General features: G+C 47.5%; 1 protein-coding gene across 2 annotated transcripts in view; it reads left to right on the top strand.

The window, feature by feature from the left end:
• Positions 1–13,409, top strand: part of TNKS (tankyrase) — a 332,035-nt gene that overhangs the window by 225,430 nt on the left and 93,196 nt on the right. For both annotated transcript variants that reach the window (XM_039540122.1, XM_039540123.1), the window contains exons 10-11: positions 4,170–4,261; positions 4,360–4,438. In XM_039540122.1, coding sequence (XP_039396056.1) covers positions 4,170–4,261; positions 4,360–4,438 — 171 coding nt within the window. The remainder of the gene's footprint in view (positions 1–4,169; positions 4,262–4,359; positions 4,439–13,409) is intronic.

The raw sequence follows: 13,409 nt of genomic DNA, 5'->3' as shown, positions 1-13,409 counted from the left end.
ATGAACTTATCTAGTTATTTTTTGAACTCTGTTATAGTCTTGGCCTTCACAACATCTTCTGGCAAGGAGTTCCACAGGTTGACTGTGTGTTGTGTGAAAAAATACTTCCTGTTGTTTGTTTTAAATCTGCTGCCTATTAATTTAATTTGGTGTCCCCTAGTTCTTGTGTTATGAGAAGGTGTAAATAACACTTCCCTATTCACTTTCTCCACACCAGTCATGATTTTATAGACCTCTATCATATGCCCCCTTAGTCATCTCTTTTCCATGTTGAAAAGTCCCAGTCTTATACTCTCCTCATATGGCAGCCGTTCCATACCCCTAATCATTTTTTGTCCTTTTCTGAACCTTTTCCAAAGAGGGGCGGCCACATCTGCATGCAGTATTCAATATGATATTTTCTGTCTTCATATCTAGCCCTTTCTTAATGATTCCCAGCGTTCTGTTTCCTTTTTTGCTGCCGCTGCACATTGAGTGGATATTTTCAGAGAACTATCCACAATGACTCCAAGATCTTTCTTGAGTGGTAACAGCGAATTTAGACCCCATCATTTTATATGTATAGTTGGGATTATGTTTTCCGATGTGTATTACTTCGCATTTATTAACATTGACAGTTGTTACTGGATTTGCCTGTGGTAGTTGGCCCACCTATGAGTTCTCAATTCTTGTTGAGGTCTTTGACATGTAAGACTGTTAAATATCACAAGACGCAAAGTACCCCAGCAGTATGCTGAACTTTGTGCTCGCTGTGGTCATGGCATTACCTAGCAGGGGGCCTTCCGTATGAAGGTACAGTGTCAGTTGTGTGTATTTTTGTGTGTGAGTGACTTCACTGGAACGAGCCTCTGCTCTCAGCTCATCATTTGAGCTAGCAGTGAAATCAAAGAACACAGAGCCAATGTCCCAGCAGTCTTTGACATAGACATAGAAAGTGAAGTGGGATGGAACTGATGATCCCATTCAAATCAGTGTGACTATGTTGTTTTACTCTGAGTGTTAGAAGAAGGATTCTTCACAGCAGTAAGTTATAGCTATTATGTATGACTTTTGTGCTTGCTGTTTAAAAACCCTGTGGCTGGGCTCAGAAACATCAGAAAATCAGTAGGCCCTGTCTTACAGGGACCAGTAACTAGCATTTGTCCAAAATGGTGTCTCATCCTCGTGGTGGTCTTTTCCAACCATCACTCTGGAATTTAGGGCCTGATTTTCAGTCACTTGGAATTGTGGGTTCTCAGTTTCTCTGAAAATCAATCCTTTGGCATCTCAATTTGGGGCCCAAAATTAGTGGACATGTTTGAAAATCTCAGTCCAAGGGGTGACTGGCCCTAATGCAGTGGCAGGGCTGCCCGGGGGTGTGTGTGTGTGCAATTTGCCCCAGGCTCCACAAGGGCCCCCACGAGAATGGCTCACCCGGAGCCTCAGTGTATCTAGGAGCATCCCTCGACAGCCACAGCGTGGCCGCGTGGTAAGGGGGCGGGGCTGCGAGCTCCACGCCGAGCGGCGGGAGCTGAGCCCAGCCTGGAGCTCGCAGCCCTGCCCCCTTACCGCGTGGCTCTGAGCGGGGAGGGGCTCAGGCCCCGCCGGAGCCACACTGCGGCTGTCCAGGGATGCTCCTGGATGGGCTAAGGCTCCGGGTGAGGGGGGAGCCGGTTGTAAGGGGCCGGGGGGGTTGGCTAAGGGGCAGGAAGTCCCACGGACAGTCAGGGCACAGGGAGGGGGCAGAGGTGGGGGGGGGCGGTGAGGGGACAGGGAATGGGGGGTTGGATTGTGGGCGTTCTGGGGGGTCTATCAGGACTCAGCGGGGGAGTGGATAGGGGTCAGGGCAGTCAGGGGACAGGGAGCAGGGGTGGGGTCCCGGGGTGGTGGTGGGGGTCTCTGGGGGACGGTGAGGGGACAAGGAGCAGGATGAGTCAGGGATTCTGAGGGGGGTGGGCAGTTGGGGGGCAGGAAGTGGGTGGGGGTCGGATAGGGGGCAGGGCCAGGCTGTTTGGGAGGCACAGCCTTCCCTACCCTAAAGCTCATTCAGCAGTTTGAGGCTTGCAGAAGAGCCGAGCTGTTAGCTTTTCCATTAGGGCTCCCATCCCTTTCACTTCTCAAATGCCAAATTATAGTCTGTATTTAATTTCAGTGCCATAGGGAGATTCATGTCAGGGGAGGGTAGCTTCATTTAAAATTAGCCACTGGGGGAGGGATCACATGAGAAGAGCAATATCCTTCCCAGCCCTACCAAGGGAGACCCCCCTCCCCTGCATTCCCTGAGGCTCCAGAGGGGTTAATTCAGTGGTTCTCAAACTTTTATACTGGTGACCCTTTCACATAGCAAACCTCAAGTGCGACCTGCCCGCCCCCTATAAATTAAAAACTCTTTTTTATATATTTAACACTATTATAAATGCTGGAGGCAAAGCGAGGTTTGAGGTGGAGGCTGACAGCTTGCGACCCCCAGTAATAATCTCGTGACCCCCTGAGGGGTTCCGACCCCCAGTTTGAGACCCCCTGGATTAATTTAATTTTAGCGCCCTGTGTCCATTCACATGCATGTGCTATTTTGAGTATTTCAGTTTTCACAACATAGGCTCATCCCAGATTCTGGAACAAGCTCAAATGCTCAGTTTGTGGAGTATGTAGATAAGCTATAACTAAAGACAAACCCACAGTAACCGTCTCCAGTTTGTGAGGGACCCCATGGAGCCAGTCTCTAGGAAACAGATAAATGCATGGAGGTTAAGTCCATTATTGGCTATTAGCCAGGATGGGTAAGGAATGGTGTCCCTAGCCTCTGTTTGTCAGATGGCAGAGATGGATGGCAGGAGAGAGATCACTTGATCATTACCTGTTAGGTTTACTCTGGGGCACTTGGCATTGGCCACTGTCGGCAGACAGGATACTGGGCTGGATGGACCTTTGGTTTGACCCAGTATGGCTGTTCTTATGTTCTAACCTAAATGAACCCAAAGTTATGGAGACAGATATGAGTCAAGGAAGCCAGCAGAGTATCAGAAACCTGGAAAAATCTCTGCCTGGATGGGCTCAGGCGTTTGGTAACAAGCTGAGGTGGTTCAAAAGTTTTGGATTTTTTTTTTAAGCAGAATTTTTTTATTGTTTCTTTAAACAATCAAACACAGCAAGCAGCAAATATTTGGCCACATACTTCTGAAACCCCAAACCATGTTCAGGTTTTGGCAGACTAATTTCAGCTTTTCAATTAAAAAAACCACAGCAAATTTTGAAGGAAAGCAGACTTTGTCCGTGATTTTTTTCTGCTTTTTAAAAACCCCTAGTTTTCGATCCAGAAAAAGTTGTGACTGAAAATATTTGTCCAACCCTTTTAATGAGCTTTAGTGCCTGTTAGCACTAGCTGATGCTGAGACCCAGTGATACCTTGTAAAGAAGTTTTCTCAAAACTGGGTTTGTGCCGAGATGCAGAAGGTTTATTTTTCCCAGGGCCGCCCGTGGGGCGGGGGAGCAAGTGGAGCAATTTGCGTCGGGCCCCGCAGGGGCCCCCATGAGAATACAGTATTCTATAGTATTGCAATTTTTTTATGGAAGGGGCCCCTGAAATTGCTTTGGCCCAGGCCCCCTGAGTGGCCCTTTGCAGTGGTGCAAAGGAGTAAGAGGGAGCACGGCCCATCACCCCACCCTGCCTGAACGTATGGCTTCATGGGCAAAACAAAGGCTGCGTGCCCAGTACTCTGCAACCCTCCCCACAAACCAGCCCGCAGAGTTGACGCACACAAAGAGCAGAGAGGTAGTATATCATGCCTAGTAAAGGACTGTAGCAAATTATTCCTGTCTTCCCCTGGGCAAGGGAGGTTATGGAGGCCCTTGCTTCCAAGACACCCCACTAAAGATACCTCTCACTTGGAACATTTAATAAAACTATTCCATGCAGAGTGCTTTTACAGTGGTGACTTAACCATTTCTCATGTGTGACTAATAGTTATAAAATCAAAATTGTTTTAAATGCAGCATGATTTAGCTTTAATAACTAGCTTGCATTTTACTTGGTGTATTTTATATTGAGGCAGAAACCTGATACATTTCGGTAGGATTCTATTTGTAAGCTTCAGTCTAATGTTCAGTGGGATATGTAAAAATGATATAGCACGCATCATGAAATATTGCATAGTCTAAGTAGTAGATAATTTGTTTGCTTTGTTTTGCAGCACTGTGCTGTCGCTTCCCTGCATCCTAAACGGAAACAAGTTACAGAACTGTTGCTCAGGAAAGGAGCTAATGTTAATGAGAAAAACAAAGAGTAGGTGTCCGAAAATTTAAGCCAAATTTTACATTCCCAAAGGACTAGGTAATACAGTATTTGGATGATAAAACTAACGTCTGCCATTTTTCACCTAGCTTCATGACGCCTTTGCATGTTGCAGCCGAAAGAGCTCATAATGATGTCATGGAAGTTCTGCATAAACATGGCGCAAAGGTAAATATATTCTGAATAAAGTAGTAGGAGGTAGATGGTCTTGATGTTAAAGCACATGGCTAGCTTTTTCCTTACTGTGCCTTACACTTCCTGTGTGACCCCAGAAGTGTGCTTCTATTGAATCAGTGGGAAAGGCTGAGTTCTCAGCACTTGAAAGTTAGGCTTGGAAGGATTAGATCGCTATCAGTAAACATTAAGAAGTCACCCATTTCTTTAAAAGTCTTGCCCTGGATTTTCAAAAAATGCCAATCACTTGGTGGGGGCTGTTGAGTTCTCAGTACTTGTGGAAATCATGCCAATTTTAGTTAGATGTCTAGCTATAGAGTTTTGAAAACTTTGTTCTCAGCCTTCAGTAATTAACTCTGTTCTTGTTTTCCCATCCAAAAAACCCTTTTATTAATTCACCCTTTTGCTGTAAATATTGACCAGTACCCACACAAGTTATTCGTAAGTTCACTGTGAGTTGTGGTTTTAAAGGTCATGTCTTGGAAGCTGTACGATTTTGGATGACTGTAGCAACTAATTAGAAAATTGTTATTGTGATGATTATCATTTTGCCACTTACCTTCTCTCGAAGACATTTTCTGAATGAAAGGCATTTTTTATGAATCAGTTAAAATTTGAACAATCTTATTTTTGCTTTTAGGGTAGTTCAGTTTGCTATAGCTGAGTCTGCATCCAGGTAGCTAGAAATGAAGAAGTATACCTGTAATAACAATCTATAATGTCACTTCTGAAGTACTAGGAGGTGAGAGCAATGTAATTGAACATATAGTTAATACAAATCATTTTTATTTTAAGACAACTGAATTACAATTTAGGTGTCCATTTTAGAGCTAATTTGCAGATCTCAGTATCTGACTCACTTCCAAAGAGGTTTAATAGAATCATAAAATATTTTAATGACTGTACCATGGCACGATGTCATGTTCTAGAATGCTGATACAGCTGTAGCTCGCCTAAGACTTTTCCAAGGAGATTTTTTTTTAAGAGAAAAGCATTTGCACTCATTCAAGCTGTTAACGTGGGAAAATTATTACAATTATCTCCTGATAATATAGCTATATGCTAGAAACAGTAATCTCATCTGTTGCTTACAGCAGCAGATTGAGATTTCATAGGATTATGGGCCAGATTTTTCAAGAGTTCAGTATCAGCAGATATTGAGGAGCGGGGAGGGAATAACAGCATTGGGGAGATTAAAATAATAGCTATCCTAGAACAGATCTCTGGTATCATCTAAGAACAGTAGTTTTGATAACTCATGGTTAGGCTTGGAAGGATTAGATCGCTATCAGTAAATATTGATTTCACCTTACACACACACCAACAAAAATATTTTCATCAGTAGTAATCAAGAATTTTCAGACAGGCAAAGTATGAAAAATGCTGCTGGAGAACATGTAAGGATATTTACTTTGCATGTTTTGACATGAAGTGGGCAATTTGTATTTTAATGGTTATAAAGCTTTTTTTTTTAATCTCCATGTCTATTAAATAATTGTCTATCTCCCCCCCGCCATAATTTTTCACAACTGTGACAAATCAAAAACTGATTTTTTTAAAATGCTCAAAAATAAACACTGAAATTATACACATCTGGAGGTGGGAGACAAATGTGTAGGAAGCACTAGAGTTCCTTGGGTCAGGGCCTTCATTTGAGATGACTTGGCACTATTTTATACATTAAGTGAAAGCTCTTCTGCGCCATGGGGAGTAGCTGCAGTGTGTGTAAAATTGTGTGTTCATTAAAAAACATACCGGACATAGGTATGATGTACTTGGGCAGCTATTTGGGTGGGCAGGGGAAGGTTCTTTTTCTTGTGTGGGGGTGGGGAAGAGAAACTGATTGTATTGCACATTTAGGACTCAGTCCTGCAAGTTGCTAGGCACTCTAGCCCTAATCCAGAAAAACACTTATGCGGGTGCATGTGAGCAGTTCAGTGGGACCAGATCAGAGTAAGAACGGTCAGCACCTTGCGAGATTGAGCCCTCCCTGTATGTATTTTGTAGGTTAAACACACAACTTTTTTAAAGTGCAGGGATGTGATTTTTGTTTCGTGTGTGTGGGGCAAGATCTAAAAACAGCTTGGTTGGAGATGAGATTCCAACAGACACCTTAGCATTTGCATTCCCTTTTTGGTGACAGGGATTTAATTATCTTTATTCTTAACTCAAGGTGAACTACAAAATTGTTGATGTTGTTGACTGCTCAGGATCAAATGGCAAGGTGAAGGCTGTGTTTATAGTAATATCTCTTGTCTGGCTGAGCTATGTAGGTCCCCTTTATTTATTTTCAAAGAATGGTTGTAAAAGCCTCAAAACCACTAGTAATGTCCAGGATCAGCTAAAATAGATGAAGAGTTTGCCATAAATATTTTGGCAAGAATTACATAACCAGCTGATCTTTGTCTACTTCATTCCTTGTGGGATTGAAAAACACAACAGATCTAAACAAAGAGCAGGAAAATGTCAAACCCTCCTTCTATAACATTCTTACAGTGAGCTGCTAAGTTTGCCAGACATGATTAGTCACACCATGCGCAGCCGCAGCTTGTTGGAACTGCTTCGTGCCCAAAGGTGTCATTTAGTGGGAACTGGTCCTGCTTTGAGCAGGGGGTTGGACTAGATCCCTCATGAGGCCCCTTCCAACCCTGAGAGTCTCTGATTCTATGGAGCAGCCGTCCAAACTGTCTACTTCCCCTTTAAGCACAAAGTATGCAAGTCAACCTTTGGGTAAATGACCCAAGGCTAGACTTCATTCATGCTTGGTGGCATGTTGTAGGTGGACACTGTTCAGTCACATGGATTTCTCTGTCAGGAAGTTCAAATGAGCACTGTGATGGCTATGGCAATTTCCGACAATATTTTTGGGAGACATTATTGAATTAAATAAGTGTCTTTGGAGTCATTGTATTAATTGAATGGTTTATGTCTTATGGGCCAGGGTTGTACACAACCTCTTCAGGGGGAAGCTGTGACACGTGAGACCTGGGGGTTCAAAGGACTATGTTAAACAATGTGCCAACTAAGGGTAGACTTTGGGAACAAAAGGTGTTTTCCTGGGGAATCTCTAGGGGGAGGTGAATGCAAATTCCCCACCTCTGGTTATGCAAAAGCCAGGCTCTTTGAAGCCATGTCCTGAGGTTTGGGCCGTTATCTGCTGATAACCAGTTACATGAGGCCGGGCTTAAAGGCCCAAGCTGTAGAAAGGAAAGATTGAGCTATTCATGTTTACTCTGGTTATGAATCTTAGATTTATGAGCTGTTAATCACAGGGAAAACCCATTTATGGGTTTTGAATGACTCACACCTGCCAGAGCCCGATGTTGGCGTTGGAGTGATCTCTGGTAAGCTTTTTAGCATGCATGTAGTTTCTTCTTTTTTTAATATGATGTCTCTGTAATGGTTTCATCAAAGAATAAATGTGCTTGCTTAGAAAGTGCTATGTAGTAACTTGTAATTGCAGGCAATACATTGGGCATACATAGCCTGTGGAGAGAAAGCAAAGTGCAGATGCTGGCTTTTAGATGGTTTAGCATGCTGGGCATAACACTGTGAGCAGGGAATCATGCAGCCTGGAAGAACCTTGGTCGAGAGAGAGAGAGGCACAGGTCTCCACCCTAGAGAGGTGATGGCTGAGGGGGCAGGAGCCTAGAATGGGTCCCCTCCGTAGACCACATAAGGGGAATACAGGTGTAACTGCCCTGTAACAAGCACTTTTAACAGAGAGAGTGGTATATTTTTACATGATTGCCCACTGGCTGATATTACAGCAGCTTCATTTAAATGAAAATGTTTCTGCAGTGATATGCCTGTAAGCTGAACTATAGAGAGAATCTATTTCTGCTAGGAAAGATACTGAGCTGCGTCCTAGCACCATCTTCCTTTAGCCACTCTAGCAGCTCAGTGGGGAATAAGAGCTGCCCCAAGAGGGAAGCTGCGGATTCCCCTAAAGTAGGGGAAGTCTTTGTGTAGCATAAAGTCAGTGTAGCTATTTGCACCCGCCTTGCATGTCAGGGGCCAGATGGAGTGGCCCCCACCCTAGAGGACTGCTCAAGCTGTGACAGTTTAGAGGAGCGGTTCCTAAGCTGCTGTAGGTACTGTGAGGAATAGAATATAAAGGTTGTTTAGAGCCACCTTCCCCTTCCCACTAGCTCCTGTGCACCCGTCTCAATCTGTCCCCACACTAGCGCTTCTGAACCCCAGTCTGTGACCCCACCCAGCAGTCCTGTGTGCCCCAGTCTGTCCATCTCCCCATATCCCATGCCTCCTAACCTGGCCTGATGAGCAGGGCACTGTGGCTGGCTTCTCCAGCCCCTGAGCCAGATGCCCTATCTTCTGGCACCACAGCAGCCCCCGGTGGGCAAAGGTATAATTGCAGCACCTCCCTGGCAGAATCTCTTTTCTGCCAGGGGAAAAAAAAATCTGTTAGGGGACATGAATTGTGCATGTGTGCAGTGGCACAGAATTCCCCCAGGAATAACAATACAAATCTTAAATGAATCAAACTGTTCCACAGAATCTTTATGGATAGGAATTCCAGGCTTGAATAATAAGAGTCTAACGGTAGGTATATACTACCAACCACCTTACCTCACCAGGATGGTGACAGTGATTGTGAAATGCTATAGAGCAGCTATGAAAACAGAAAATGCTATAAGAATGGGAGATTCTGGTTTATACCCATACTGACTAGAACAGGGGTCCGCAGCCTTTCAGAAGTGCTGTGCCGATTCTTCATTTATTCACTCTGATTTGTTTCGCGTGCCAATAATACATTTTAATGTTTTTAGAAGGTCTGTCTCTATAAGTCTATAAACTATTGTTGTATGTAAAGTAAACAGGATTTTTAAAATGTTTAAGAAGCTTCATTTAAAATTAAAATAAAATGCAGATCTTATCAGTTTAGTGCAGTGGTTCTTAACCTGGGGCGCAGGCACCTCCTGGGGCAGGGCCGGTGCAAGGATATTTTGCACCCTAGGCGAAACTTCCACCTTGCACCCCCCCGCCCCTTGCACATCGGTTCATTGAGGGGCAAATCCCAATAATCCTTTATAGACCCCAGGGGCCAGCCGTGCCCAGGTGCTGCTCCTCAGACCAGGTTCCCGCCTCCCCGCAAGCCCTCCCCACCCCGGTGGCCCCCGCCCTGAGCCCACTCACTGGCTTTGCCGGGCTTGGGCCGCTGCAGCAGCTCGGCAGGGAGGAGCTGCCTTCTGGAGGCACCGGGGAGCCAGAGTGTCCCGCTTGCGGCAGCAGCGAGCCCCAGCCATGGAGGAGCCGGCACGGCGCAGGGGAGCAGCAGCCCTGCAAAGGCAGCGGCACCGCTAGTGGGGAGTAGCAATGCTCCCTCACCCCTCCTTCCCAGGCTGCGGCCCGCACCCCCCCAGGGGCTCCTGCAGGTGATGTATGCGGGCGCCAGCCCCCATGCGCCCCCCGGTTCCGCCCTCGCCTAGGGTTACCATATTTCAACAATCAAAAAAGAGGGGAGAGCCCTGCCCTAGCCCCACCCCCATCCACTCCCCATCCTGATTGCCCCAGTCAGAACCCCCAACCCCCCCTTTTCCTTGTCCCCTGACTGCCCCCTCCTGGGACTCCTTGTCCCCTGACTGCCCCCTCCTGGAACCCCTGCCCCTAACTACCCCCCCCCCCAGAACCGCACCCCCTACCTGTCCCCTGACTGCCTCAAGCCTTATCCACACCCCCGCCCCAGACAGACCCCCAGGACTCCCGACCATCCAACCCTCCCCCTGCTCCCTGACTGCCTCCCAGGACTCCCCTTACCATGCCCATGCTGGTCAGACGCCACACTCCGCGTGGAATGCTGAGGCAGCGGGAGGGGGGGAGCTGCGGGAGGGGCAGCGGTGGCTCACACTTCTGGGAGCCGCAGAACCCAAGCGCGGTGAGGAGGGAGCCGCGGGGCGCACCTGCCTGGGCTTTGGCCCGGTGCCCCCCCCCGAGGGGGGGCTCCTGCAGCGGATGCATGCGGGCAGTGGTCCCTGTGCGGCCCCCGGCTCCCTCCTCACCATGCTCGGGCTCTGTGGCTCCCAGGAGTGTGACCTGCCGCCACCCCTCCCGCAGCAGGCTCAGCCCCACGCCCCGGCGGCTCTCACTTCCGAGCGCGGTGAAGGGGGAAGCCGGGGGGCACGCCTGCCACCAGTCTGGGGGGCTAGTGGCCAGGACCCCGGCTGGCAGCCACGTGCCAGGCAAAATCGGCTTTGGCACACGTGCCTTAGGTTGCCGACCCCGGACTAGAAACATGTCTCCTCAGGATGGGATGCAGAGAGAAAATTTCTAGACACCATTAACGACTGCTTCTTAGAGCACACAAGGGGAGAGGCAATTCTTGATTTAGTCCTAAGTGGTGCACAGGATCTGGTCCATGCTTGGGATGTCCCTAAACCTCTGATTGCTAGAAGCTGGGACTGGATGACGGGATGGATAACTCGATAATTGCCCTGTTCTGTTCATTCCCTCTGAAGTGTCTGACACTGGGCTAGGTGGACCATTGGTCTGACCCAGTGTGGCATTCTTACTCTTACCTATCTCCAGGAGAAAGGGAAAATCAACAGCTTTAAACATTGTACCCAAGAGGCCACATGGTGTCCTGCTTCACTAGTAACTGCACACCGCACCATAGTAACTCTAGCTCAGGAACCAATCCATGCAACAAACCTTGATGCCAACTCTGCCCACATATCTACACCAGCGACACCATCATAGGACCTAACCAGATCAGCCACACCATCACCGGTTCATTCACCTGCACGTCCACCAATGTAATATATGCCATCATATGCCAGCAATGCCCCTCTGCTATGTACATCGGCCAAACTGGACAGTCTCTAAGGAAAAGGATAAATGGACACAAATCAGATATTAGGAATGGCAATATACAAAAACCTGTAGGAGAACACTTCAACCTCCCTGGCCACACAATAGCAGATCTTAAGGTGGCCATTCTGCAGCAAAAAAACTTCAGGACCAGACTTCAAAGAGAAACTGCTGAGCTCCAGTTCATCTGCAAATTTGACACCATCAGCTCAGGATTAAACAAAGACTGTGAATGGCTTGCCAACTACAAAAGCAGTTTCTCCTCTCTTGGTTTTCACTCAACTGCTAGAACAGGGCCTCATCCTCCCTGATTGAACTAACCTCGTTATCTCTAGCTTGCTTCTTGCTTGCATATATAAACCTGCCCCTGGAAATTTCCACCACTTGCATCCGAAGAAGTGGGTATTCACCCACGAAAGCTCATGCTGCAAAACGTCTGTTAGTCTATAAGGTGCCACAGGATTCTTTGTTGCTGCTGCTTCACTAGGGATGAGTGCTGTATTTGGTGTCTGGGAATCAAACCAAATATAACACAAGACTGTCAGAGCTGCAAATATTGTCAGCCAGGGTCATGAGATTGAAATGGAAGCACCTGAAATTCCTTTTTAGATCTTATACCCTGATGAAAATCAGGGCTCTGGATTAGTGCCACACTTGCCAGCACAGACTCAGCAGCTCAGTAGGCAGTACCACTTCTGCCCTTTCTGAAAGCAGTCTGTTATCTGACAGCTCAAAATCCCTGGAGCCAGAGGCTCCAACTCTGAGGGTGCTCCAGGGCTCCTCCCTCTCCCTCCAAGCACCTCCCGCCCGCTGTGGATCAGCTGTTCCGTGGCATGCAGGAGGCACTGGGGTCATGCTCATGGGAGGGGGTGGAACTGGTCAGGAAGAGGCAGGGTGGGGACTTGAGGGATGGTGTGGATTGGGGGCGGGGCCTGGAGTGGAGCAGGGGTGGAGCACCCCTGGGGCAAAGAGGAAGCCGGCGGCGCCTTGTGCCTGGAGTGAGTCAAGCCTTCAGTGCTCTTGTTCTGCTAAAGCACCAAAGCATGGTAGTGGACTCCCATATTCTTGGGTGAGGCATTGCCTCTCGGCAAGCAGTGTATGCCAGAGGTTCCGACAGATCCACCAGCTCTTAAATACACAACTGCTCAGGGTCAGCTCTACCATTTTTGCCACCCCAAGCAAAAAAAAAAAAAAAAAGGCCACTGGGACTGTGCCACCCCACGAATGCCTGGAATGCCGCCCCTTAGCATGTGCCTCCGCGGGCATGTGTTTCCTCCGCTGGTGCCTGGAGCCAGCCCTGCAACTGCTATAAGCCCTCAGCCACAGACAGCGTCCTGTTGAAGTCTCTGGGTACTCCATTCTTGACAGACACATGGTCAGTATTCAAATCAGAGGATTCCAGGCTGCAGCAGCAGCAGTGCTTACTCAATGATCCATTAGCTTCTTTCATTCTATTGTCTTTATGATAGTGGCTTACTGTAAACAGCACCGTTGACAGTTAGGAGCATTGTCATGATAAAGAGAGAGTTCTTAGCACCATGATAGCATTGTTAGAGCTGATATGGGAATCCATGTCCTGGATTCCTGTTCTGTCAGTGTAGCCTGCACCAACATCCATATTAGCGCGGGCAGGGCTTGGCTACACTGGAGAGTTGCAGCGCTGGTGGTGGGTTTACAGCGCTGCAACTTAGTAACTGTCCATACCTGCAAGGCACATCCAGCGCTGCATCTCCCTGGCTGCAGCGCTGGCCGTACACCTGATCTGCCTCAGGTATAACGAGTGCAGTGCTGGTGATGCAGCGCTGGGGAGCAAGTGTAAACAGTGACTAATCTTACTACGCTGTAACTGACCTCCGGAACCTTCCCAAAATGCTTTAAGTACCAGAGAACATTCTTTGTTTTGTTGTGATGCCTCTCTTTGTTTTGTTGTGAACTCCGGGCTCCCGGAGCTGCTTATCTAAAAAACAAACACAGCTCCTGTTTGCTGGAGCAAAGGCAAGCAGGGGAATTCCTTTGGAATGTGCACAGCTAGTGTTTGCTTGAGGAGAGAGATAATTTGCTTGAGGAGAGAAGCAGGGGAAGGGGGGGGTCCATTTTGAAACAGCTGCTTATGTGGGCTGAAGGCTATTTGCATTTA

The sequence above is a fragment of the Mauremys reevesii genome, linkage group 5, assembly GCF_016161935.1.
Source record: "Mauremys reevesii isolate NIE-2019 linkage group 5, ASM1616193v1, whole genome shotgun sequence".
NCBI classification, from domain to species: Eukaryota; Metazoa; Chordata; order Testudines; family Geoemydidae; genus Mauremys; species Mauremys reevesii.
Note: the sequence above shows the minus strand (reverse complement) of the source record. Positions and strands in the feature narration are given on the sequence as shown.